The 27,976-nt window shown below is 40.2% G+C and overlaps 1 protein-coding gene across 37 annotated transcripts in view; it reads right to left on the bottom strand.

Moving 5' to 3' along the window:
- The window catches only part of NRXN3 (neurexin 3), a 1,570,655-nt gene that overhangs the window by 515,921 nt on the left and 1,026,758 nt on the right, over positions 1-27,976 (bottom strand). For 5 of the 37 annotated variants that reach the window (XM_019427369.2, XM_019427371.2, XM_019427372.2 and 2 more), the window contains exon 1: positions 16,547-16,799. The exons of the other annotated variants lie outside the window; for them this stretch is intronic. In XM_019427369.2, coding sequence (XP_019282914.1) covers positions 16,547-16,799 — 253 coding nt within the window. Of the gene's footprint in view, positions 1-16,546; positions 16,800-27,976 lie in introns of those variants that run through there. 37 annotated transcript variants of the gene reach the window in all.

Raw genomic sequence — 27,976 nt, 5'->3', positions numbered from 1 at the left:
AGGCAGGGACTCCCAAATCACATCAAATAATTTTGTCTTTGTTTGAACGACTGTGGAAGCCTGTGAAGAAAGAGGTTTTTGTTTGTTTGCTTCTTCTTTTTCTTAAGTAAGGGAGTTACAAAACCAGAATTAAACATCAACTTCTCAGTCTTGACCCTTTTTCTCTCTTGTACATGATTTAAAAACACAAGGTCATTGAGAGGAATGAATCAGATAATGCTCATAGTATGAGTTTGCACACTGTGAGATGCCAAAGGTGTTGACAGTTATCATAAATATTTCTCAATATCCTCCATCAAATAGCCAGTCTCCTCTGCCAACTCTTCTCTCAATGGTCCTCTACATGCCCATCACTCAGCAAAGTGGGCCACTGATCCCTGAATAACTTATTTGTTTTTTTCCAAAATATACTCTCTACCCTCTTTCCTGCATGCCTATAGAAATCATTTTTCAAAACACAATAGAAAGTTTCCGTGTCCCACAGAGCACTTTCTAATGCCTAATGGGTTATGACATTTCCCCCTCTATATTCCCACAATAGTTTCTACCCATCTCATGATATTTGCCATACTATTCTGTGTGTTAAAAAACTTTGTTTCTCTCAATCTACTCCCTAGATTCTTCTGTTGATGAATACAATCAAGCACCTTTTATAAAACAAGAATGATGTTGCTCATGCTAAAGAATTCATTCATTACCCTTGAAGAAATCAGAGTCAAGTGAGAAAAAGAATCACTATTAACAAATAATAGCAATTCAGTACTGTAGGTTTAATAAAATGAGTGAGATCTTTTACCAAATCATGAGCATCTTGTAGGGCTAAACTGTACTTACCTTAACTATCTGGCACATAGGACAGTGCCTAGAATGTACTAGAAGCCTTAATATGTGTTTAATAATTTTAACTATTCAACGAGAAAGCACTAAGGAGAACAACACAGGAATCTGAGAAATTCACTGTGTCAATAGGAGGTAGGGAAGTCTTTGAAGATCAGACACTGTGGAGTGAGCTATAAGGTGAAAATGAGTAGGAGATTCACAATCAGTGGAGCAATATATTCTAAAGTCATGGAGTTTCGTAAGACCCTCATGAGAAGCAAGGCTAAAGGCTGGGTGGCAGCTGTATTTGAAGGGGTATATATATCAATTATTCATATATCCATACATTCAGCAAATGTTTATGGTAACTTGCTCCTTGCTAGTCACTGTTATAGGCTGTGGATATAGAACCATGAACAAATAGATAAGGTCTCTGCTCTCAGAGCTTACATTCTAGCAAGCTGATGGAAGCAATGTGCACAAAAAGAACTTTCATGGAAGTATTTGTGCTATAAGGAAAAGAAAACAATTTTTCTTTTGTGCATTGTCCATAAACAATGTTATGCTGGACAGGGATTTGAAAGAATATTTTTAAGACTGAGTCATCAAGAAAGGGCTCTTGAGGAGATGACACAGAAGTTGAAGCCTGATGTTATGATAAGAGGAAATGGGCATATGGCAACCTGGATGAAAATGAAAACATTCCAGAGAAAAGGCACTGATAATATGAAGAATACAATTGGCATGTTCAAGAAGAATAACAACAAAAAGAAGGCAAACAAGATGGTCAAAGATCATGTTAGGAAATGAAGCTGGAGATAAGTGGGGCCCAGATCATAAAGGTACAAGGTTAGCTTTCATTCTAGGTACATGATCTGATAAGACTTTGTCCTATAGACCACAAGGAGCCTTTGAAAGAGTGACATTATCAGACTAGTACTTCAGATGGATGGCTCCAGTGGTGAGTGGTGGACAGGAAGGGCAATTGAAAGCTTAGGAAGGTCTGTTGAGGAGGTTGTTGCAACTGTCCATGTGACACGGTTGGGGATGATGTAGGGATGGAAACGATAGATCTAAGCATCAGTTTAAGACATCTATAACCATACTGCAAGCCTCTGAATATAGGGTCCATGTTTCAATGTTCATGTAGAACATAAGCCAGGATCTCGCACTACTCACCATAAGTATTCAATAATTAAGGCACAACACTTTCTCTGTCCTAACCATTCTTTGATAAACACTGTCTTCTCTGCTATTCTCCTCCCCTTCCCATACTGGAAATCCCAGGAATTCTATACAAGATACTAAGTCATACAAAGCAATGTAGTGGAAAGAAACTTGGTATCAGTTTCTGCTCTGTCACTTAACACTTGAATGACTTTAGTTAAGTCATTTCTGCTTCTTTAGTTTTGATTACATCAGCTTAAAAAATGGGATGGAGAACAACCATATCACTTGTCATTCTGCCGCAGAGAGCTGTAGCAAGGCTCAAAAAAAGATCATGAATTTTCTCTGCAAAACAATAAAGCATTCTACAAATACCAAGTAATTTTAGGGGATATACAAGACCTATGCTAACCACAGGAGAAATGGGCCAAATTTTTGAATAGTGATTTCAGGTATAGTGTCCAATATGGAATAAACTGAAAACATTATTCTTTTACTACACAATATATAATTACCACAGTTACACACTACATATTTATTACATCATTAGCAAGAAAATGCACTAGCCACTTAGAGGAATTAAAGATAAAACATGGAGCACCTGGGTGGCTCAGTTGGTTGAGCATCCGACTTCTGCTCAGGTCATGATCTCACAGTTTGTGAGTTCGAGCCCCGCGTCAGGCTCTGTGCTAACAGCACAGAACCTGGAGCCTGATTCAGATTCTGTCTGTCTGTCTGTCTCTCTCTCTCTCTTTCTCTCTCTCTCTCTGCCCCTCCTCCACTCACACTTTGTCTCTCTCTCCTTTGGAAATAAATAAACATTAAAAAATATATAAATAAAAAAATAAAACAGTCACAGAAAAACACATTTTCCTGCCCCTCAGCGTCATTCTCCTAAACCAAAGCACAACCTCTGGATACTTCCTTTTTTGGACAGATGCTACACTTTTCTTTTCATGACAAACCAACTTCAGTCAAGAGCTCCTTGGGTAGTTAATGGTGTCTTGTGATGATCCTTAAAACTCTTCTCTCATTTTACTCTTGATTAAAAAGAAAGAAAGTGCGGGATCTAAGTCCTTGACTGATTTACACTTCAATTTAATTTCTCCCTTTCTCTTTCCTCCTTCCTTTCGCTGGATGAAACCTTCCATGTAATTAGGCTCGAAAGCTCTCATCAAATGGTTTGATTGAACTGCAGCACACTGAATTTCTCTTCGAAGCTGCTGGGGCAGACAGAAAGTGGGACCCTGTGAGGGCATGACATTCCAGGGATGGAGTGGGAACCACATTCTGTGATGGCAATTAAGGGAAATGGAGTGAACGTTTGAAATAACTTGGCTATCATGCTCTCTGATATCTCTGATTTATTACTCCACTTGTACCAGAGACTATCATAATCCCTTTGTCCACAGTGGAATAGGTGGCCTGGAAAGCTTGAGTGCTAACATTGTGTGCAGGAAAAAGAGTACTAAGTCAAATCTAAAAATGTGTGTTTTAGCCCCAATTTTCCCTTACCTTGAAAAGTATGATTTGAGAACAACTCACAAACTCCTAGGCTGTATGTTTCTTCATATGAAAAATAATTTGAGTGAAAAATTTCTCTAAAGATTCCTTCCAAGTTGAGTATCTGAAAATTCCACAAATTCAAAGACAATTCCACAAATTCATAGCAGCTTTTGAGTACATGAGGGTCTTCCATCAGAATATTCTTTCAGGGGCATCAACCCAGGGCCTGAGAAACTTCCTGCTCAGGTGGTGAGTCTATTTCAGTTACTATTATTGAGACACCTTGTACAAAAAAATAAAAATTCACTATTTCAGCATCATCTGAAAGAGTGTTCTTATATGATAGCTAGTCTAATAGGTCCTTTGTAACTGACAGATGATGGAGGTAGCAGGTGCATACTTACCAAACAGCCCCCTGACATGGTAAATCCTAAAAATATGAATCATCTGAAAGAGAGGGACTGGCCATAGAGGGCCAGGGTTCCAGGTTTACATTCTTATCTCACATTAAATATGCCCCCCTCTTAAATGATAATGGACGTACTAACACCCGTGACACAATGCGCTGATAAATGACATCAGAGCAGTGAGAAGCAGGTACTGAAACATCCCTACATCTGTAAAGCATAGGTTTAACTCATGTCTGACTTTGCATTCCAGGTCAGGAGTGAATTAGGTTGTTATAAAGGTTTTTATGCTACATTATTTTTTTTTCTGGCTCACACATTCATCCATTTATACATATACACACACATACCCAAACTGAAAACCACTGCCACGTTTGGATATTTGTTTCATTAGTTTTACCCTCTAAATTAATGGACTTCTGCCATATGTATAAAGGGCCAAAAATAAAAATAGATTCAAAGATGACCTAATAAGAGTGAAGAGATGTTTTAGAAATCATTACGTTTTGCCCGTCAGTACTGATAGAAAGATGAATACCAAACTTGCAAAGACAAAGGACGTTTCAAGATCATCAATTGTAATCCCTTCATTTTGTAGGTAAGAGAAATAAAACCAGAAGTTTTGGAGGTTTGGGTAAAATTCTAATTTGAAGAGAAAGCCCACAGTAACTGTTGGAGGCTAAATTTCCTGATAAATGAGTTTCTTACAGTGAATCAAAAATGAGGTGGATGAGTCATCAATGGGCTCCCTTATCAATGAAGGGGCCCCTCACTCTTCATTGAATATGTAACCATTCTGTGCCAGCTGACTCTGAAGCTTCTGAGAGTTTCCAAAGGCTGTTTCAGAAAGCACAGATGATTTCCTATAATATAATAGGATTTGTGACTATAGGGAAGTGTTCTGATCAGTTGCTCTCAATACCAGGAAATAGGTTTAGGTTTGTACAGATTGCCTGACCTGAAAGTTCAATAGATGCAAGGGGCTAAGTGCTTAGTACGTGGAAGAACTTGAATGAACTGCCTAACTCTGAGTCTCCATTTCCTTTCTTGTTAAATTCCTAACAATAATAGCACCTATGTTGAAGGACAGTTGATAAAGATTAAATGAGGTAAGATAAAGCATTTGGTTTAACACCTAACTGTAGTATTACGACTTATAGAAATATTTATTAGGTAATTCAGATGACCAAAAACCTCCACAAAAACTCACAAGAAGGACAGGGTTCAGAGAGCGTCCAGGTTGAACACATGGAGATTGGGGAGAACGGAGCACCCGGGAGAGCATGGAAGGTGTGCACCCCTTCCCACACAATTTAGCCTCACATTTCTTCCAGTTGCCTTTTCCTGAGTTGTATCCTTTTATGATGAATTGATAATCTATAAGTAAATGGCTTTCCTGAGGTCTATGAGAGATGCTAGAAAATTAATTGAATGCAAAGAGAGGGTTGTGGGAACCTCTGATTTAGAGCTCGTTGGTCAGAAGTACAGGTAACAACCTAGCCCAGTGACTGGCATCTGAAGCAGGGGTTGGGAGTAGGGGTGGCAGTCCCGTAGGACTGAACCCTTAACCTATGAAATCTGATGCTATCTCCAGGTAGACAGGCATCAGAATGGAATTGGATTGGTATCTGAGAGAATTGCTTGGTGTTGTGTGGGAAGCCCACTGCACAAACACACATGCTGGAATTAGGTGCAGGAACCAGAAGACAAAAAAGAAGTAAGTACATACTGTTTGCTGTTAGGTTTAGTAAATATTCACAGTCCTCATAATTAATCTTGGCTCTAGGCAGAACATAAAAAGACCTTCTAAAAAGAGACAGATACTGCATTTGAAAATACTACTTTGAGATTTGTTTTTCACACCATCTCAGGTAATATTGCATAAATATTTAAATATTAAGAACACAAGTCTAGATTCAGACTGCTTAGCTATCCCTACCTGGCTCTGCCATGTATTATTTTCTCACTTGACTTTATGACTCAAACATTCCATGCCTCAGTGTTTGCATCTTTAAAATGAGAAAAGAACTATATCTACCTCATAGGAGAACTAAATAAGCTAAAGAGTTTTAGAAGAGTGTCAGGCACATTGAAAGAACACACACAAAAGTGATATATTGTTATTATTAAGAGTAAGATAGGTATTATTATCATTCTTTTGAAAGCATAGAAGTGTCCTCTCATGGGTTTATTTTATCCAAGAAGATTGAATGGGATATAAGTGAACACATAATTCCCCATCCAATTATGCAGAGATAGTGGCTCATGGAAAGAGATATATGATAATTGGTTTAAGGGGAAAAAATATACAACAAAACCTTAACTGCCCAAATCACAGGACCCTCCTTTCACCCAAATTATTCTGGAGGCCAAATTTTTATCTGAGATTTAAGGCTTTAGCCATCCTTTCAAACTTGTAAATTATCAGAATGCTGCTAACATTGACCCTAAGAATCCAAGTAGGTCTTGCTTTGTTTTATCTGTGATCTAGTTTTTCATGACAGCCTTTAAGCTTTCATTAAAACTGAGGGTCCAAATAAATTGGAGTTACTTTATTAGGTGTCATCTATAAAGAAGTCCCAAAGCCTTTCCTGCCTATTACTACTTGCTCATATGTCTGGGATTTGAGACAAGGCATTAAATGGACTGTGGAAGCACATTAAAAAGTTTTAACCAGGGGTGCTGAGAAGCTCAGTTAGTTAAGTATCTGACTCTTGATTCTGACTCAGGTCATGATCTCATGGTTCATGAGTTTGAGCCCCGCATGGGGCTCTATACTGGCAGCGCAGAGCCTGCCTGGGATTCTTTCTCTCCCTCCCTCTCTCTCTCTGCCCTTTTCCTGCTCTCTCTCTCTCTCTCTCTCTCTCAATGAATGAATGAATGAATGAATGAATAAATCATTAAAAAAATTAAAAAGCTTTAACCTGAGTGATGGCCTTTTGCCTAGAGCCACTGAAGCAAGGCCAAATCTGGGGGAAATAGTTCTTTGCTAGTCATTGGCCCTAATCTAAAGATAAGTGTCTGCCCAAGTCCATGTCCCTGAAGCTGTCAGCCACACCTGTGTACTTCTACGACTCTTGTCTGCTTTCATAAAGACATCTCTGTATGGCAAATTTCAAATTCTAAAATGTACTCATTCCACTTGGATGTGTGAGGTAGTTACTTCTTCTTCCTTGCTTGAATCTCTGAAGACAGCCTGGCCCTGCCTATGTCCTCCCCTTTCCCTTCCATGACAGCATCAGGTGACAAAGGTGCACACAAATGTGAACTGAAACACCCAACACGGGGTGAATTCAACACAGTTGAATGCTGTGTTCTCTCAACCTGCTCTACCGCCTAGCAACTGAGGTGGCTCACCCCAAGTTCATTCTCGTTTTATGTGCCATACAGAAAAGCAGCCTAAATATATACCCAGTTCTGAATCATATAATCTGTAAACTACAGGAACAGGCGGATCATTTCCATTCGTTTCTTATGTAGCAAAAACCACAATTTGCACCCAAAGCATGTAATTATATTCAAATGCTTAAAGACTGTCTCAGAAAGAGTTGAAATTCATATTTTGGGGTAAAGTCATTCAGGAGTATACATAGTTATATTTTAATATGGGGGGGTGACAGAAATATTTCAAGAAACATTGAAAAAAATGGGAGAATGAGAACAGTAGCTCAGAAAATGTAGTTTGCTGGTTTCTAGGAGTTTTATGGTCATATAGCCACTTAATAGCTAGTAAGCAAGAGGTGGGGACTGGGTTGGGGGACATGTCTTTGAACAACTCAGTTGTGCCTTCCAGATGGAAAACAGACAGGTGAGTACACAGGCTATCACCCCCTGCTTTCTGGTGAGTGAGACCTTACCAGGACAGGCAATGTCTCCCTGCACAGGGACCTGAATCTGAGTACTTTCCCACACTGCAGTCTCCTATACAGAGAGAGTCTTAGGAACACTCCAAGAAAGCCTGCCTCTTAGCACAAAGCTGGCACCTATTAGAAAAATTCACATGAAAAATTAATTATTACAGAAGCTCAAGAATGTCCTATGCTGGCAGAATGTATTCTTATAGGACTTAATCTGATTAAAGAGAGATCAGTCTGCAGAAAAAGAGATGGCCCACAAGGTTGCAGTTTGATAAGGGTCTTGAAGCAGTGAGAAGTTGGCCCTTCTGCAGAACAGTGAAAGAAAGATGGTGGGCTTGGAGTCATACTGCCCAATCACAACAGTCTCTGACACTGACTGGATGTCTTCAGCCAAGTCCTCACTTTGCCCATCTAGAATATGAGAGGGTCAGATAATCCTTAAGATCTCTTTTAGCCCTGAGACTCTACAAACCTGTTGGTGCGCTTTTGAGAAATACATGACTTTCCCTGCCCTTTGCCTCTTCTATAAGCAACTACCACTACTACCCTAGTAAACAAAAACCAATCATGTGGCACCTCACTCACTCATTTACTCATTCCCTCAAAAAGCGTGTATCTGTGGGAATGTTTCATCCGTCTGCTCCTTCTAATTAGTATCTCTTTGGGTCAGAATGGGTTCAGGCCGACTGATAAACATTCAAGTACTTATGAACTGGACATTCTTGTATATGCTTTGGAAAGGTGTTCCTACATTAATCAGAATGCCTCATTAACCTGTGCAACCTATTCCTGACAAAAGAGGCTGCTGTGTTTGTTTTCTGTTTCTTGAGATAATGGACTATGCGGTAATGGAGAAAGACCAAGGGCTTTGTGCACAGAACTGAGTTTGAATCCTGGCTCTACTGCCACATTACTTTGGTCGAGGTGCATAAGCTGAGTGTTATTTCTATGCATGAAGTGGTGGTAACCTCATTAATATCAAAGGATTGTGGAGATTAAATGGAATCATATATGCAAAGCACTGGAAGAGTACCTGATACACAGTAGGTGAATGTAATGTGAAGGTATATGATCCAAGCAAGTATCTTAAAACTCTAACAGGAGTAGAAATAAATACCACTTGCTCTTTATAAACTCAGTTACTATTCTGCCCTCTGCTCTGATATGACTAGACACAGCAGAGAATTTTAAACATAACACAGAACTACTTTCTAGTATTGATAAGATGTGTGTAAATGAAAGCTGTGTTCTTCCTGTGTCATCGTGACTCTGTGGCGAAGTTGGACAGTGGGCTTTATAACATCATGGTGTGCCACTCTTGTATGTGATGCTGCTTCTTTCAAAGGAGAAAAGAGAAAAACTGGTGGTGACTTTGGCCTGTGTTATTAGTCCAGAAAACAGACCTATAAAATACTACAGACCTATGGAACCCAGATTAGTGTAGGATTTACAGTGGTATGTTTAAAGACGTATGAACTGCAGAAGCAGTCCTTGTGTCAAGAACCATGTGGAGAGATCATCTCATTCAACCCCCTCATTGTACAAGTGAGGAAGAAATGAAAAAAACAATTTTACCCAACAGCAGTGTTAAGGCACATACACACTATGTGGCATACAGAAAACTACAGGTAAAAGAAATAGGATAGAAGATCAGGATATTCTGTATAGTACCTAAATTTTAAATGATTAATATAATTTAAAAACATAATGTCATATCCAAAGACACAGAGTTTGTCAGGAAGAAAACTAGGAGTGATGTCTATGGCCCGGAGTAAGTTTCTCTCCATTAAGAATTCTGGTTTAAATTTAGGCTCCACAAAGTCAACTCTAAGTGTTCCAGCACCTCCCATGCTCCCACCTCCTCTATACCTTTGAGTCCTGGTGGGTAAAAGCACTAGAAGTGACATTAAAAGAAGTTCTCCATTTCCAGATCTGAAAATAGTAGTCCTAAGAAGACCTGTCTTTTTCCTAGTATAAGCTAGATTAAAAATTCAAGGTTTCAATGGATGCTGAGCATCATATAGGAATGTTTAAATTCAGCAGTTTTTTAGAAACATGATCCAATTCTGTATTTCCAAAATGATCCAAGAATATTTCTTAGGAGCCTCTTCCCTTTTATTTCACCAGATCTCTTAGCTTCTAAACAGTTGGCTATTTGTTATTTTGGGCTAAATTTTGCCTAGCATGGTTTTTTACATGTTATCAAAAAAGCACAAGCTAACCACGCATGCTATTTTCTTTTAGTGCCGTAAACAAGGAAATACATATTAAGGTTTTCTTCCCTTGGAGGCAAAAAGTGTTGCTGCAGATAAGAAAATAAGGGGAACCAGTAGATGCAGGTTCTTTAACCTCAAACTACTAACCAGTAGACATTCAACATTGAAGCTTCACTTTGTACCAAAATTGAAAGAACATTACCATTAAAGTATTTCTCATAGACTATTTAACCTGTATACGGTAGTTGTAAGGTACAAGTTATTTAATGTCCCACACAATTCTGTGACATCTGTGTCCTATTATTATTGCTATTCTCAGTTTGGAGATGAAGAAACTGACCCAGAGTCATGTCTCATGACTTATCCAAGATCAAAAAGTTCCTAAGTGACAGAAAAAAGACCGAGAACCACTTCTTCCAATCCTAAATCTTGCGGTTGACTGTTCCCAAGCCCACCTACCAACACACTGCCTACCAGAACTCCTTTATCATTCACCTGTCCTCCACATGAGCATACATTCTCAAAGTCATTTTTCAAAGTATCAGAATACAGAATACAAAAACAAAACCAAACAACAACAACAAAAAAACAAAACACTCAATAAACTCCTTTCTTTCCCCGCAAAGAGTTGAATATCTTGCGTGGGATTTATACCAGCAAGGTGCTTTACAGTTATAAGACATTTTCTCACCCAAGGCTCATGATATGTCATGATGTGGACAGTGGACAGATTACTTCATATGTGTGTGTGTTTGTGTGTGTGTGTGTGTGTATAATTTATTCATAAAGTACATATTTTTCAGCAGCAAAAAAAAGTGGGCATATAATTTGCACTGATTTCACCTGTTTTTTTCTTTTTTCTTTTTTTTTCCAATGGAGGATGAGATGTGAAGGGAGTTGGTGGTGTACATCTCAGGAAAGGAAAAGAGTGAGCAACGGCAGTTCATAAAGGAAGTCACTAGGCAGGCAGGGAGGTCTGGCCCGGAATGGCAGCAGGTCTAAATCGAGAGAGTCCTGGAGTGTGGACACGAGTCTGTCTGCAGAGCACGTGGCTGTAGTCAAATAACACTAGTCTACATGCACATCAAGGCATAGACTGGGTCACACAAAATAAACTGAGAGGAAAGTAAACACAAGTTTTAACCAAACCTACTGGTATTGCTTTCTCCAAATAAACAGAATTTTTCCTCTTGAGGCACCACCTTATCAGTTTGTAAACTGTTACCAATGTCATGGAAGGTTTTATTTTTCCACCGTCAAAGTTTGAGTTCAGCAGATATTGACTGAATGGTACATTTTTACTTCTTTCCCAATGACTGGGTCCTAAAAGACGAGGAGTGTTAGGGAATGAATTGTGTCCTCCCCAAATTCATATGTTGAAGCCCTAGACCCCAGTACTTTAGAATGTGACTGCATTTACAGATAGTACCTTTAAAAAGGTAATTAAGTTAAAATGAGACATGTGGGAGAGACAATCCAGTCAGGCCAGTGTCCTTACAAGAAGAGGATATTAGGACACACAAGGAAACACTGGGGGTGCATGAACACAGAATAAAGACCATGCGATGACACAATGAGAAGGTAGCCATTTACTAGCTAAGAAGAGAGGCCTCAGAAGAAACAAAATCTGCCAACACCATGACCTTGGACTTCTAGCTTCCAGAGCTGTGCGAAAATACATTTCTGTTGTTTAAGCTACTTAGTCTGTGATTTCTTCTTTAATGGCAGCCCTAACAAACTAATACAGGGAGGGAAGTATGGATAAGTGCAAGGTTTACCTTCAGAGATCTGCCTCCCTTTCAGATCACTCAGGGTCCTAGCAAGCAAGCCTTCAGAGATCTGCAAAACTTATTCACTAAAATGTAAAATGGAGTATGTTACCTCTTCTAGATTCAAAATCAGATAACAAAAGAATCAAGTTCTTACTGTGGAATTCCAGCCATCACCCAGTCTGGTGAAGGTTTTTGTTTCTTTCTTTGTTTCCTGAAGGCAACTGTTCCAATGATCTCAGCCCCTTTCCTTTGAGATGCAGCCCTCATCTCTACCCTACTCAATGATCTGCATTGCAAGTCCTGAAGAAATTTACAGTAGGGTATTATAATCTTCCTTTGGTGATCTTTCAAGAACAAGTGAATCTCCAGACCTACCACTTGCCAGCAAATTTTAGAGAAGAAAGATAATGCATCTAGAGGAGAGAGAGGAGAAGCCAATTTAATTAATTCATCACCAAGGCCAAAGACATATAAATCTTACAATTTTATCTGTCAACCAACACTATGAATTATTCAATAAACTGAATCCCAAGAAAGAAGGGAGAGAGAATGTGGTTAGGAAGCAGCTGGCTGAGGAGAAGAAAGTGCTCAACAGATCAGAGTAATACAAGCCTCATGGCTGGAAAAACTTAAGAGATAGTTCTTTGTGACAACGAGTGAGGAGCACAGTTTCTTACAAGAAGGACTCCCAGCACACGTACCACTAGGGAAACCACCACCACTTCCGCCAAGATGATTCAAATAGGATTTTATTGCCTCCCCTACACACACACACACACACACACACACACACACACACACCACACACATACACCCCTGATTTCTGAGCAAGAGACTTTCCTCTAAATTGAGTTCTATGTTTTCAACTTGTTCCTCCAAATGCCCAGAGTCAGGAAGATCTGCTATTTTACAGAGGGTAAAATGTAAGTCATATTCTAAATCTAGATTCACAGAAAAGTCAATTTTCTTTTCTTTTTTTTTTTTTTTTAAGTTTATCTATTTATTTTGTGAGAGAGGGAGAGAGCACGAGTGGGGCAGGGGCAAAGAGAGAGGGAGAGAGAAAGAATCCCAAGCAGGTTCCATGCTGTCAGCATGGAGCCCAAAGCAGGGCTCGAACTCACAAACCATGAGATCATTATCTGAGGTGAAACCAAGAGCCAGGCACCTAACTGACTGAGCCACCCAGCCGCCCCAGAAGTTGGTTTTCTAAACTATTAGGTATTAAGGCATTTTTTAGGCAGATGCTCACTGGAGTTCTTAAAGGTGGGAGAGGGGAAAAAATGTACAAACCTCCTTTATAAGACTGAAGGCTGGTAAAAAATATATTTTAGTATTTATATTTCCTTACCAATAAACTATCCAAGAGCTTTGATAAGCATGATACTTAAGTATGTGCATAAAGTTAAGGATGAAAAATACTTGTAGGAATATTCTGAATGACAGAAGAATGTACTTCTATATTTTATAAAGAATAGAAGAATTTACTTCTATATTTTATAAAGAATATAGAATACTTAAATTTCATATTAATTAATTTGGTTTGGTACCTGGATCCTCACCCCAACCCTCATATTTTTTTCCATTATAGAAGCTCTTATCTCTCATAGATGATCAAAATACTTCTAAAATTATCCCTAGCTGAACACAACGCTTTATTTACATTTCCAGCCTTAGCAAGGCACGCACAACCTGACATATAGTAAATACTCAATAAATTAACTGAATGACTACTAGTAGGTAAAAGCATGAAAGAAAGTGGGAAGCCTGAATGAGAGAAGGGACCAAACAATGGGAAAAAATGTACTAGATGCCACTTAAGAGAGTTAATTTTCTCCTGAGACACAGTCCTAACCTGAGAGTATTTTGGGTGCCTAAGGTAGGTGTGGTCTTAGTCTCCTGAACTGATAAAGGAGCTCAGGCTTCTGTAGGCTGCCCTACAGATAAAGGCATAAATGCCTTTATCAGATAAAGGATAAAGACTTCAGGCAAATCTATATATAATCGATTCTCTAAAGACAAGAACCAAGTATGGATAAAAGGACAGTTGTTGGGAAGGTTTCTGTTTCCTCATTTGTTTTAGTGTAAACATCACTACAGGGCAAGGTAGTTTGGACAGAATGGTGACCATAACTGATTAACAGGACAACTTCTGAAAGCTTCCGGCTTCTTAGGAAATGGGGAAGGGGGAAAAAAGTAAAACAAACAAAAATCTCCAAGTTCAAGAAAGTTCTTGGACTCAAGGCTCTAGTTTTCATTTTATACCAGAATGAAGGGCATTTATTCCTTCACAAACAATACAGACTGCTGCTTTTAGCTCTGGAATGAGGTTGGCAGAAAACTATTAGTAACAACATTAGTCTCATGGTGCTGTGCCTCCTACAGCCTCCGTCCAAAAGATTTTTTAAAACAATTGCTCTTAGTGAAGCCTTTGTCTTGGACTAGGAGGAAGCAAGTGTTCTCCAAGTAAAAATGAGAGGTGCATTAGCAAAGCACCTTGGGGTCTCCTGGTCTTCTCAGGACACAGAAGGTCGCAGCTTGGATGTGGGATTGGAGTCAGAGGATGGGTCATCTTGTTGATTGCCGCTTCTCAGGTTTTCAAGCTCAAAAACATTAATTAAATATGCAAGGAGTCTACTTAATATAGATGCATTCACTCTCCAAGCCCCAAATCAATGAGATGGGACTTCAGAACTGAAAGAGGATACTCAAGAGTTGAATTCATGAGCTTTCTTATCTTAGCCATGCCAGACCTTGGGGTTCACTGCATTCTACGGCTCTGGTGGGTGAGGGCCTTTTCTGGGGTCTCTGGTCATTTACCTACTTCACGCTCCATTTCCATCACACTGACTCTTATCAGATACGGGTTAATGAGAAACCAGACTTGGAAGGAGTCAAAAAGATTCAGAAGTTACTAAACAACTGATCCTTGAACAAAGTAAACAGAAAAGAACTGTGTTTAATCTGTGCCAGGCTCAACCCCTGTAGCCCTTTTAGCTGAAAGAGAGAGAGAAAGAGAAACAGAGAGACTGACAGACTTAGAAACCTCCAGAAGTATGGCTCTGCAAGTACCATCACTTAACTAGCAGCTGCTTTTAACTGTTTACATCCTGAACAGAAAACACCAAGACTCTGCCAGCTTATAACCTCTAACTAATGCATAATATCCATCTCCCTGCTGATCATTTACACTAATTAGCAAAATTTAGCTAATTATTGTGAGCCTTTCCATGTTTAATTATGGCTATTAGTAATCGTCTGTCTGGCTTCCTCCATCTCCCACTCCCCTTCTTTTCTTTCCTACTCTTTACAAGCCCACCCCCACTCACGGTCCTTCCCCCCCCTTAGGAGCTAACAGTTTCCATTTCAATGAAATTGCCTTTGCTTTTCTGGTGGTTGTAGTTCTTCCCTCTCCTTTTTTTTTTTTTTTTTTTTTTTTTAAAGAAAACCTACCCCAGACCTAGCAGGAGTCACAGAGAAAACGGCAACCAGATCAGAATCAAGCATTCTTCCTACCACCCATCTCCACCAACCTTACAAGCTCTGAGCTGCTTGACAACTCCATCAAATAAAATTTAAAGAGAGAGCCAGAAAGAGCCAGAGTACGTGCTGGCATTTTCTCAATGTGCTTCCACTTAACACTATAGACAGTACAGAGGAGCAGCCCACGGCTAGGAGGCAGTGGGAAGAACTGACATTCCGAATGGGGTCTGCGTGCTGTAGGTCTTCAAAATACAAGCTAGGGCAGGGGACCTCTAGTGTGCTTCATTCGTGCAGCTCCCTGGAGGGCTGCTCCTGCTGCTGGGCTCTGTGATTCCTACTCTCCTCACCACTGGAGTAGACTGCATAGTAAACAAATATTGAAGATCCCTTCTTTAGAACAGTTTACTATGGCAAGCTCCCACCTTGGTGGCAGACACTGCCCTTTACAGGCTGCCTGCTCAGAGCTGAATATATTTTTAAGAGCCATAGATCTCTTCCTTCAATAGCTAGGCAAGGAGGGCTATAAAACATCTCATACCTGTGCTGTGTGAACAAGCCCACCAGTGCTGCCTTTAATTGAAATAACATTTGTATAAATGGTGGAATCAAAGTTACTAAGATTTACACTTGGGTAAATTATAAATGGACTTTGTCTTACCCATTTTATCACTTCCTATCCAGTAGGTAGAAATATTAGATGTGTAGTTTTTGAGATAGCTGCTCTTCCCATCAGATATGTGGACAAACATAAAGCTGCCCAAATGAACGATAATGGCTACTGGTTATTAATTACATTTTCTGCCTTCTTACACTCAGCTACTCTCCTCCCTGAGGCCACTTTACAGCAGTTCCATCAACTTCAGGCTGAGGACCAAAGGATCCCTGCTGTCTACTTCCCATGACTAGCTCCAACACAAGATCAGAGAGAAGAAGGGTGAAAGCAAGGTGAATGAATGGATATTCTCAAAGTACAAAACCTGAGACTTATTTGATAAGTTGCTTGCCATCATGGGGAAGGGGGATGAAGGAAGTAGAAGGTTCCAAAGGGGAAAATGTAGTGTTTGTGAAGCTATGAATAAGCAAGCTAAGGAGAGGAGAACCCATCAGAGAAACTGGGGGGGGGGGGGGGGGGGGGGCGCTAGGGCAGAAAATACTAGCCTTTAAAGGGAAATTGAACATTTTCTTCTCTCATGCACATGCAATGCTTTTATCATTTTAAATTCAAATTTTTATTATCTTCCCACCCTTGACATTACCTGAAAAGCGAGTGGGTTAAGGAATCGCTATGCCCCATTAAAAGGATAAAGAGGAGAGAGACCCACCGTGCCCTCCTCGAAGGGAAACAGGGGAGCGATAGATAGAAATAGGCACTGAGTGATGCTTGCTGCCATGGAAATGGTGCTCGTGCTGAGAGTGAGACCCCGGCGAGGAAGAGGAGGAGGAGGAGGAGGAAGAAGCTACATTAGAGGAACTCCACACAGAGCTGACGATACATCCCCAGAAGAGGGACCAGATTCCAAGCGTCCAAGCCGGCCGGCGAGGAGGGCTGCGTCTCGCGTGGATTCTCAGGTGCATGGTCAACGCACTGGACCACTACAGATGGGCAGTTTGAATTCCGGCCAGTGAGGAATAATGAAGTTCATGATGCCCAGGGGCCCATCATAGCAGCAGGAATACTTGCCAGTATTTTGGAAAGAGGGAGGGAATAAACGCTTTCAAGACAGATGATGAATCAGTTAAGGTTGGGGGGGTGGGGGGGGAGATAGAAGGCAAAAAAGCTTCTCTTTCCCAAGGCTGAAATTTAGAAAGCCGAAGTCCACCCAGGTATAGCAACCCTCCTAGGGAGCCCCGGAATGCCACACATGTCAGGGGAGGCCCGGCGCGGCTTCCTCCTTATCTCCAGGCGACTCAACTGCACACTCCAGGAAGCCACACAGAGGAAAGGTGGAAACGAAGCAAGAAAGGGAGGCAGCAAAAGACCCAAGAAGGTTCAGGTTAGTTTATCCCAACATCCAGGCAGTTTGAACATTTTTTTTTTCTTTTTCCACTTCCATGCGATGCAATGCAGAACTGCCAGGCAAAAGGAGGCTGCAGGTGGGAGAGTTTTTCGCGTGTTCCCGAAGTCTCGATGGAAGGGCGCGGAGGCTGTTAACCCTGCGCGTTCTGGAAGAGCGCCACGGAGCAACCGCCTGCGTCCTGGGTTTCCCAACTGGATGTAAAGCAGTGGCAGCAGAAGCAGCAGCAGCCGGAGGAAGAGAACTAGAAGGACCGGAGGGAAAGAGGCAAGGAGGGGGAAGCCAGCGCGGAGAAGCCACCCAAACCAACGTGGCCCTGGGCGGAGAGAGGTGGGTGGGCGAGCGCGGAGAACGTAGGAGGAGGTGCCCGGCAGGCGGCAGAGGTGGCCGGGAGGCGGGCGGGCGCCTGCAAAGTGCGCGGAACTGGGAGGCACAGGTGAAGTGAAGCGAGGAGTTGGGGAGCCAAATTCACAAATGGGCAAGTCATATGCAAATAGCGCACTCCCGAGAGCAAATCAGTGCAGCCCGAGCGCTCTGCCGAGGGACTGGCTGGCTCGGGAGGGAGGAGGGGCCCGAGCGACCCGGAATCCCGGCCCTCCCCATTCAACTACACGCTCCTTCGTCTACACCCGCTCCAGCCTCCCGCGCACACCGGCGCCCTCCCCGAGCTCCGCTTCCTCCCTTAAGAGTGAGCGTGTGTGAGCGCGTGGATAAGTGAGACCGACAGACCGACAGATGGACGCTGCTCCTTTTTTTACCACCCTTTCCTTTTTCTCTCCCAGGCGCATTAAGCCAAATTCGGATGATTAAGGCACCTTTTACAATTTGGGAAGAAAAATGCAGGCGGTGGCTAAGGCTGAAGTAGCCCCAGATAGAAATAAAAATAAACCCCTTGAGTCAGCAGGAGCGCTGGAGCGCCTGCACACTGTCGTGCCGCCCGCACGCTCCCCCTGGCCTGACGATCAGCACAGCGCGGCCACTCTCCCAGGACCCCACCCAGAGGGGGAAAGGCGGGAACCCGCGTCCTGACTCTATACGGTGAACGGAAGAGGTGGCCTGGGGACCCCGGAGGGTGAGGGGCTTGGCCGCTGGAGGCCCTTCGAGAAGGTAGCTTCCACCCCCCTAGTGGACAGGACACTCTTGGAAATTCAGGACCCAGAGGTTAGTGCCCACGCCCGCTGTCCTGGGCAAAGAACTTCAGAAGGGGTGAGGGCTGCTTCTGCCGGAGGAAGGCAGTGGCTGACCTGTTCCTGACTGGCCTCAGTGCCACTGCCCCAGGTGGGTGAAGCCTCCGGGCCTCCGGGGCGCCGGGCACCAGAGAGCGTGGCTTTTACATCCAGGCTGAACCTGCAGGGGAGAGCGGGAGTGACAGGAAGAGGCTTGGCGCGCCTGTCCTGGCCATCTGTGCCTCTAGGAGGGAGCTGACCCAGGGCTCTGCCAGGGAACAGTGACATTCTGAAGGATGCAGCCTCCACCCCCGCCTCTCCATTCCCCCGCGCCCAGCATGATGAGTGCTGGAGGCATAAACCCAAAGGGCAGCACTCCTAAGCCTGGGGGAAGGGGAGGGAGGAGGGAGGTGTCTTGCTAGCTTTTATTTCTTCCTTCCTACTCACCTTGGTTAAAAGGCTTCGAGAGGAAGCAGAGGGAATGATACTTGATGGTTAAATCATATGTATACTATACACCTGCTGATTAAATCATGTATCTATATATCACAGATAATCATATATATGTTAAAGTATATATATGTGTGTGTGTGTATCTGTATATATTTCAGATGTCTATATATGGATATATCTATATGTCTCTTGATAGATAGATGATAGATGATAGATTGATAGATAGATAGATAGATACAGTATTTAAGTGGCATTTGCTTTTTTAAAAGGATCTTATAGCACCTATTATACTCCTGATCTCAATGAGCATTTCAAACTCCCTGAGGAAAAAGAATAGGGATTAAGGCAGTCCTATTCATCCTTCGGACACCCCAAGGAGATGTTGAGAGGTTAGCATTGTATGCATTTCTAACAGATAAACATAACAAATTCACGGATGCTTTAGCTTCCAGGTCAAATATCAAGTCCATTTTAGAATGTATGTTGGTGATTGGTATTCTGGTTCTGAAATCAGTGTTCTAAAGGTCCATGTTGTCCCCTGGTAAATGGTGCACAGTCATCCCAGCTGCTTGGGCTCTCAGCTGTAAGGCTGATCTGGGACCCACAAACCTTGTCAAAGGAGGTGGCCATCTTTCAAGGTTTTTCATGCCCTTGGGTGATGATGGCCCACAAACATGTCCTAACTAGCAACATGTAGCTAGGAACACCACAGCAAGTAAGAGGGGTAGTTTATGGAGACTCAATTTAAACCTCAGTTTCCTCCTCCGTAAAATGTAGATAATGCCTTCTCTCAAGAGGTTCTTGGGAATTTTAAATGGGATAATGCATACACAACATCCGGCAATAGCATTTGACAGGAGTCGCAGCGCTCCGTTCCGTAGAAAAAGTAGCTGAAATTCCGAGACAGTTAAGCATGATGTGGTTAGGGCCTTATGCTATTACTAGGAAAGTTAGAAAAAAAGAAAACTAACAAAAATACCTTCCTACCCTAAGCACCTTCCTTAGAGTAGATGATAATTCCCTTTCAATCCAACTGGTCATTAATTTGGTCCCCCATGGATTCTCACTGTACTCTGGATTTATTCACCTCTGCCATGGCCTTCAGTGGACCCAGATGACCTGGCCTAGTTCTCCAGCTCCACCTTCTGCCAGGTGACCCCTCACTCGCAGCTCTCCAGTCTCCCAGACCCTCCTTCTGTTCTTTGTGCCAAATTCTTTCCCAACCTGAAACCTTCATATTTGTTGCCCCTCTTGTGAGGAAGCCTTTTTCCCAAGATTTTTCCATGATTGGCTCATTTCATGTCACCTCCCAGAGAACCTCTCTGGCCCTCGTCTAAAGTTAGCCACCACCACCCCTGAGAGGCACTTTATCCCCTGACCTTGTTCTGTTTCCTTCACAGTACTATCCACTTTCTGAAATAATTTTATCTGTATTGTGTGTGTGTGTGTGTGTGTGTGTGTGTGTGTGTGTGTGTATTCTAGCTCCTTAAGAAAGATTAAGTTCATTAAAAGGTGAGCTTTTGTCTTGTTTTCTCTATGTCCTCGGGGTGTGGAAGAGTAGGTAGCTCATAGTAGGAACTCAGTAAATATTTGCTGGGTGAATGAATCCCATGAATCAACTGCCACTCTCCCATTCACACGTTCTGTTTCACTGATGCAGTATCTGGCTTGGGTGCCATTGATCCCCAGAGACATGTATTTTCAGAGTTGACGAGCTGACCACCTATCCACTTAATGTTTTTCGACTTTTCTAAATTGGCACTGAGTGTTGGAGATTCTGTGTCTGACTTTCTTCTGAGGAAGCATGGGAATCTTAGATGGACCTTTCAATTAGCTCTCTGCTAGGAAACAAAGTGAAAATAAATCCTTAATGTAGTACAAAATCTGGAAATGCTGCTGGTATGTCACAGCTGGAACTATTCATTTTACTTGTCATACTTATAATTTATTTATTTACTTTTTGCAAAATGTCAAAAGAAGTAGCTGTGGATTCTGGTAATGCCGATTCCATGTGGAGACCCAGTTGAATACTGAGAAGACTTAACTGAGGATAAAATCAAGACTGGTTTATTTTCCTTCTTCTACTCCAAAGAGATAACCCAATTATCCTGATAAAGTTCATGTCCTTCTCTAATTTAACACACTGTTGATTTTTTTTCATGTTTTCTATCCCTCTCTTTGTCTAGTCTACACATTTCTACTGAGACTTCCCTTCTAATGCTCATGCTTCTCAAGGCTTGCTAGAGTTTACATTAGCTTGATCTATTAAATATGTAGTTTTCTTTTTTAGATTTTTAGCTCCAGTGATACATTCTAAACATTGCCGACAGCTAGAGTTCCAGCTGAAGGATTTATCACCACCTGTACTACCATCGAAAGCTCCCCTCTCTCCTGAATTGTCTTCTCTAGCAGGCTCCTTACATGAGGACATGCAGATATACAATGAAGATCAGTACACTTACACAAAAGAAAGGGATTTATAAATGTTATGCTCACCATTGATTTAAAGTTGAAAAGTACAAATGATTTCATAGGAACAAGCATACTTTGGACAACCCCCCACAGAATCCTAAACAGACTTTGGGGAACCTTACATTTCTGAGTGGAATGCAGCTCTTTCAAAAATTAACAAAACTAAACAAAACAAAACAAACAAACAACAACAACAAAAACAGCCTTAGCTGGATCTGCTTGATTAATAGCTGGGTTTCCCTATTACTCCAGACTTCAGAATTTGCAACTATAGACTTCCTCTCCTTGTTCCAATCTCCCTGCTCCTTTTCACTTCCAGGACACTCCCAGAACAAGGTGTGCCAAGCCTTACCCAGCTCTTCATCTTGCTTTGGCCTGTACCTCAGCTATAAAATAGTCTGGGGAATCTTTGGCTTCTAAAATAAGCCTCGTGATAGTACTTCATCATGCCAGGTGCCAAGAACCTAATGTGAAGTTGCCCTGCTGGTCTCACAATACGTTTTGTCTCTGCACATGTCTCTTCTCACTTGTATAGACTCTGACTTTCCACTTCACTGCCAGCAGGAGACACCTGTCAAGTTGTTTGTCGTGGGCATATCTTATATGACTCTACAGACACAGAGAGTTACCAGAGCAGTCTGTTTGTGCATGAGCCTGAAACTCTTAGGGAGGGCCCTCTTTTCCCAAATATGAAGAATAGAATTCCTTAAGTTCTCTCTCTACACAAAAGGTGAGTTTAGGAGGAGGGGAAAAAAACAAAAACAAAAACAACTAAACTTTCATAATGTGAAATGAAATAAAAGTCCTGAAAAAATACAGGTGGCTGTTAACATGCCTATAAATATATCCAAGGGTTCCAGTGACAACCGTAAAACAGTATAAGTCTGCTTTATTATGTCAGTAGATTTATTTATAGCCATATAATTCATCCCTCTGCTCATTTATTTGAGAAACTGATCCTGCAAAAATGCAGATTTTGATTATATTTCCCATTTACGGGTATAAAATAGCAGCTTTATTCTTCTAAGCATCACTTGTATATGTATTTGATTTAAAAATACATTTTAAAATTATGCATCCTTGCATTATTTTATAGTTTAGAGAATGTATTTATTACTTCTCTTCCTTTTAACTTAGCCTCTTTGTAAACATCCACACTTATTCTCTTGTCCTCCTTGTGGCTGAAATGGGGATATCAGGAGTTTAGACATTAAAAATTTTTTCTCTAGGAAATTATCCAAATTTCTTGAGTTTGGTCAATACTGCTGGGATATCTACTTCATTAGAATTTCACACATTTCTTCAAGGAGAAGAAAAATAGGAAATGCTCCTGTGTAGCATCTCCCTTCAAAGTCCAAGTGAAATTATTTCATCATGGAAGCAAATTTTCCTTTTATTCCAGGACAGAATTCAATTAGTTGCTCATAGAGATTTGGGCATTTAAAACCTTATTAGTCTTCACTAAGCTTACAGTGGATATCAGAGATATAAATTTCATATCCTCAGCATCATGTAAATCTTTATCCAGTGTTAAGGACTCAAACAAAATGAATTATTGTTATACAATAACAGAATTAGTAAGATAATTTGTATGTTTATACGATAACTGCCAAGTTAAAGATTTACAGGGCATGCTGAGAGTGCACACAGCTTTAGATTTGGGCCCCTGGTGCTCAAGACTTCCTAGGTTCAAATCCTGATTCTGCTTTTTAGCTGCTGTGAAAATGTTGACAGGATCTTTACCCTCTTTGTATCTCAGCTTTTCCATCTGTACAATAGGAATAATCATACTATCTATTTAAAATGATTGCTGTGAGAATTCAGAAATATATGTGAAATGTGTATAAACAGTGCCTGGCACATAAATCAATAATCAATAAATGTGAACAAAATTATCTCTTTCTCCAAATGACTCCTTGAAAATTATCCCTGCAGATAGTTTTCTTCCTGATGCAAATCTCAGGAAGACTGGATAAACAAAAAGGCTCCCGTATAATTCCAAAATGTCGCAAGTCCCTCCTGTGTGTTGCCTGACTCATTGGATTCTCTTTGCCTATATTTCACAGAATGAAGAGCAGCTTAATCATGTCTTTTCTCACAAATATCCTTCAAGCCAACTCCGAAATAATAAAGCTCACCAGGGTCTCAGAGCCAGATAGTATGAGCTACTGACACCCAGCATTGTTGTAAAAGGAATAATTTTCTAGAATAGGGTGGAACGCATACAATCTCAGTCTGCTTGGGGGTCTTGAAGGTCTCTCTGGTTACTTCTCTCTCCCATTTCTTTTCCTACTTTTTTCCTCTCTAATAAATAGTACATTTTAATTATTTAGCCTCCCTCCCCCCCAAAAAAGACATCCCCTCTAAATCTTATAATAATTTCCATTGGACTTATTTGGTACTCTTATTCAGTAAATGTTTTCTTTCAAATTACTGTGAATGTATCTCTGAACTAGGTTCTACTCACTATAGAAGGAAACAATTATATGGTGCATCAATCCATCTATTTCACAAACATTAAATTTATGCTAAGTATGGGTTAGGCATCAGGTAAAGTCCTGGGGACTCAGAGAAGATTTAAGGCCCTAAGAAGTGTATAACTTAGCAGAAATATTTTATATGTATATTTATATAAAATCATAAACTCTATTCATATATACAGCCTCCCAAATACAATGTGATTTATGCTAGAATAAAGCTGCAAATGAAATATACAAAAGAATGGAGAATTGAATTAATCCAATGTAGGGAGAGGAGGTACTATCAGAACGATCAGGAGGGATTCATACACAAGATGACATGTGAACTGAGTGTCAAAGGACTAGAGTTCAAATCCTGATTTACTACTTACTGGATGTGCGACCTTGGGCAAGTTCCTTTATACTCAATAAGTATCTTCTCTTAATAGTATAATTATGAATCTCTACCTCACAGGATTGTTTTGAGGGTTAAACAAGGAGATATATTTGAAAAGAATATTGCAAATATTCAGGTTCATTATTATTATGAACCCGGCCCTCAATAATTTCATATAGGTAAAGAAACAGGAATGTAAATTAAGGAGATTATCAATATGAGGTGGAATCATCCATGGAGGGCTTCCTATAGGAGTCAAACCCTAAGCTTAGCTTTCAGTTGTCACTTACATTGGTAAAGCCTAAGAATCTCAGAAAGGTGTCAACTTTTCTTTTGAGTCAAAAAACAAACAAAACAAAACAAAACAGGTGCTTCATGGGATAAGGAAAGGCAACTAAAGTAAAGGGGAAGAAAGGAAGATAAATGGAAAGTGAGGGAAGGAAAACAAGGAAAAAGCAAAAGAAGGGAATGGGAGGGGAAACTCACATGTTGGAAGCTACGTGCTTTATCTCTAATGACAGGCTGGCCATATTCAGAGGTGTTGAATAAACACCATATAAATAAAAAGTTAAGTTGTAGCATAGCCAGTTTTCCTTTGTTCAATTTCTTCCATGAAATCACTTTTCAGATGCTAAAATACCCATTGGATCTGATTCGTAAGATGGCAGTTCATCTGGGAACATCATAGTTCAAGCATTCATCGCATTCAAGTGTCTACCTCACTCACAATTTGAAGAAGGGCACGTCTTCTAAGATGGGGGGACAGAGATCTAAAATAATTGACCACTTTCCCCTTGACACTATGTAGTCTTAAATTAGAGAAATCTTGGTGGGGAATGAGATGCATGTTCTCTGAACAGAAGGTACAGATTATTATCTAAGCAGCTCCAACAATGTTTACCAGGTGGGTAATAAGGGCATTTCTTAGTGGTATTGAGAGTTTAGCACTTTCCAAAACTGATGTTGAGGTCAGGAGGATACTGTGATGCAAGTTTATGCTATAGTAGGAGGAACAGACTATTCTTGAAATAGATAAAACAATATTAAGGTAACAATATATCGGCATTGATGATACCTAGGTCTTCAAGTTCTACCATTTCCAAATCTGGATAGGCAGTATTAGTTGTTCTTTCCTGTCTTCTGTTAACATTTGTCACATTCTTTTATAATCAGTTAGGTTTATATTTGGGTGCCTTACACGATTTAGAGAGGAATCATGTAGGGAGCAGGGTCCTGGTCCTAGGCTCAGACAACTTAATTTATAGAGGAAGACATCTTATATTCAAGTCTCTGATCCATTCTTTACTAGATGTGTGACCTTAGGCAAGTTACCTAACCTTTGAAAACCTATTTTCTCATCAGTAAAAGGGAGATCACAACACTTCCTATCTCAAACCTGGCACAATACCAGGCTAATAAGAGACCTTCAATGAATGAGTGTGAAACTGTATTGAGACACCTTTAATTACTGTAGGTGAGAACATTTCTTCTGTATATAAAACGAAACAAAACACTCTGAAATATACAAGCATGTCATAATAAGGAAGAGACTTTCAACATGTGGAGCCATTACAAAATCAGAAGAGATGCCTCATGAGGCAGTGGGCTCTCCATCACAGGAAATGTTCAAACAGCAGAAGTCTTTTAGGGACACTGAGGTTGCTGTTTTTCAGTTAAGAGAGAGGATAGAGTCATAACCTCTAAGTTTCTATTCAAATTTATATCTGACACTGATTAGATTTTCTTTATAATTTTTCTTTGCCCTTTACTTCAGTATTTACTTGAATGTGATCTCTTGGCCTTATTTTGAGGCTCCGACATAATTCCTGAGTACTGCAAAAATCGTAACACACACCTGTTTATTAAACCTCATACACGATGGTGAGAAATCTTAAACTTCTGTAAAATGAAGCCAGAATTATTTCATTAGAACTTCATTTTCATTTTTGTATGCAGTACAAGTTGTCTATGGACACATTAACAATTTTACGTTTCTATTTTAAATACCAAAGATCATTGTTGTTGTTTTTCCCCAGTAGCAACACCTACATAGCTGCTGTTTCTGTGATATGAGAGGTCATTTTTCATTGGTGAAGAAATCATTGCTATGGGGAGAGTACACTGACTTGCTTGCCCTTTTGTCCTTTTACCACCCAGCAGGGAATCCTGGTAGACTGAACACAAATAAAACCAAACCCCCTTTAATAAAGACATGTATCTTAAAAATCCTGGGACAAAAAGTAGAAGAACTTGGCCAAGACAGGGCCATTTCTCTTCAGTAGTTGGTATGGACAAGAAAAAGAGAGTTAGGTACTCAGAAGAAACCTAAGAAAATTATAGAAACTAAGATACAGAGACATAGAATGACTTGTACAATATAACACAGCATTTCAAAGTCAGCATAAACTGGCAAATTCCTCTAGAATAAAACTCTAGAGTCAGGAATGCTTGGCTCTTCTACCAACATCAATATAAACTAAGATTATAAAAATAAAATAATCTAGTAAGAAGATAACCCACTATGAGAGAATTAATAGATAACAATGAGAGAATAGGAACCTAATAATGTGCGATAACAGCGCAATTAAAATTATGTAAAATAAATATAATTGAAATGATTAATAAAGAAATTATAGACATCACAGAGGCAAAAAAGGTACTGTGGTAAATGACAAACATAAGAACAAAATCTTGTGAAAATGCAACACAGTATTTTTTTTAGTCAGTGGCTTTATTATGTAAATGCAGCTGAAGAGAGAACTAATGAACTGGAAGACAAGACTGAGGAAACTTCCTAAAATACAGCACAGAGATGAAAAGAGTTTTAGAAAATATAAAAGAAAGAAAAAAGAAAAGTAGCCACACCTTGGTTCATTATAGTGAAATCAAAGAACACACAACTAAGATAAAAATCTTAAAATCAACATATTACTTTTATGCAGAGCCTCCAAGAGAATGACTATAATAGCTCTTTGTTGAAAAAAATATGCCTGTCAATCTACATTTATGTCCTTAATTATCTATGTATACAATAGAATATTACAGGGGTACTTTTAGAAAGAGACCTGTGATCAAATTCTTTAATTTTCTTCTTTTTGCTAAAAAAATGTTCATCAGAAGTTATTCAACATATGTCAAAATGTATACTCTACAATGAAATAAAGCAAATGGCATATAAATGATTACCTTGGAATGTTGTGCTATTTGATAATGTATACATCCCTTGTGCTCTCCTGTACAATACTTAAAGCAAAAAAAAATCTATGTTTTTACATAAACAACTTGCAATTATATACATTAGAAATGAATGATACTTAAAACTCTGCATTAGATATTGATACTTATTACATGGTGCTTGGGCAATTTACACTTTAGAGATTAAAAACAGTTATGTTCACTATCTGAAAATGGGAAAGGCCACCCACAGTTACATTAAATTAGTGAACAATCCACAATACATTCCATACTTAGATAACTTATACCTATTCATAATATTATTCTTATTAAATATTAATAAACGGGTTTACTGCCTGTGTTCCTGTCACAAACAAAAGCCACGCTCTTTATCTCAGAAGTTTCTTCCTTCCCTTTGTAGGTCAGAGTGAGTCCCCAGAACATTTATACCATTATTGTAATTATTTTATGAAGAGGGAAGATGTTCATTTCCTGTGACTACCAGTCTCTAGTCCAAAACTCAAGATCCTAACAAAATCAATTAGAAGTTTTTTAAAAGTACTGCTCAACCTGGAAATTAAATGCCAAGAAAATGCATCTGATGCTCCTTTTGGTA

Source organism: Panthera pardus, unplaced genomic scaffold, assembly GCF_024362965.1.
Source record: "Panthera pardus isolate Hobbes unplaced genomic scaffold, ASM2436296v1 HiC_scaffold_24, whole genome shotgun sequence".
NCBI lineage: Eukaryota > Metazoa > Chordata > Mammalia > Carnivora > Felidae > Panthera > Panthera pardus.
Note: the sequence above shows the minus strand (reverse complement) of the source record. Positions and strands in the feature narration are given on the sequence as shown.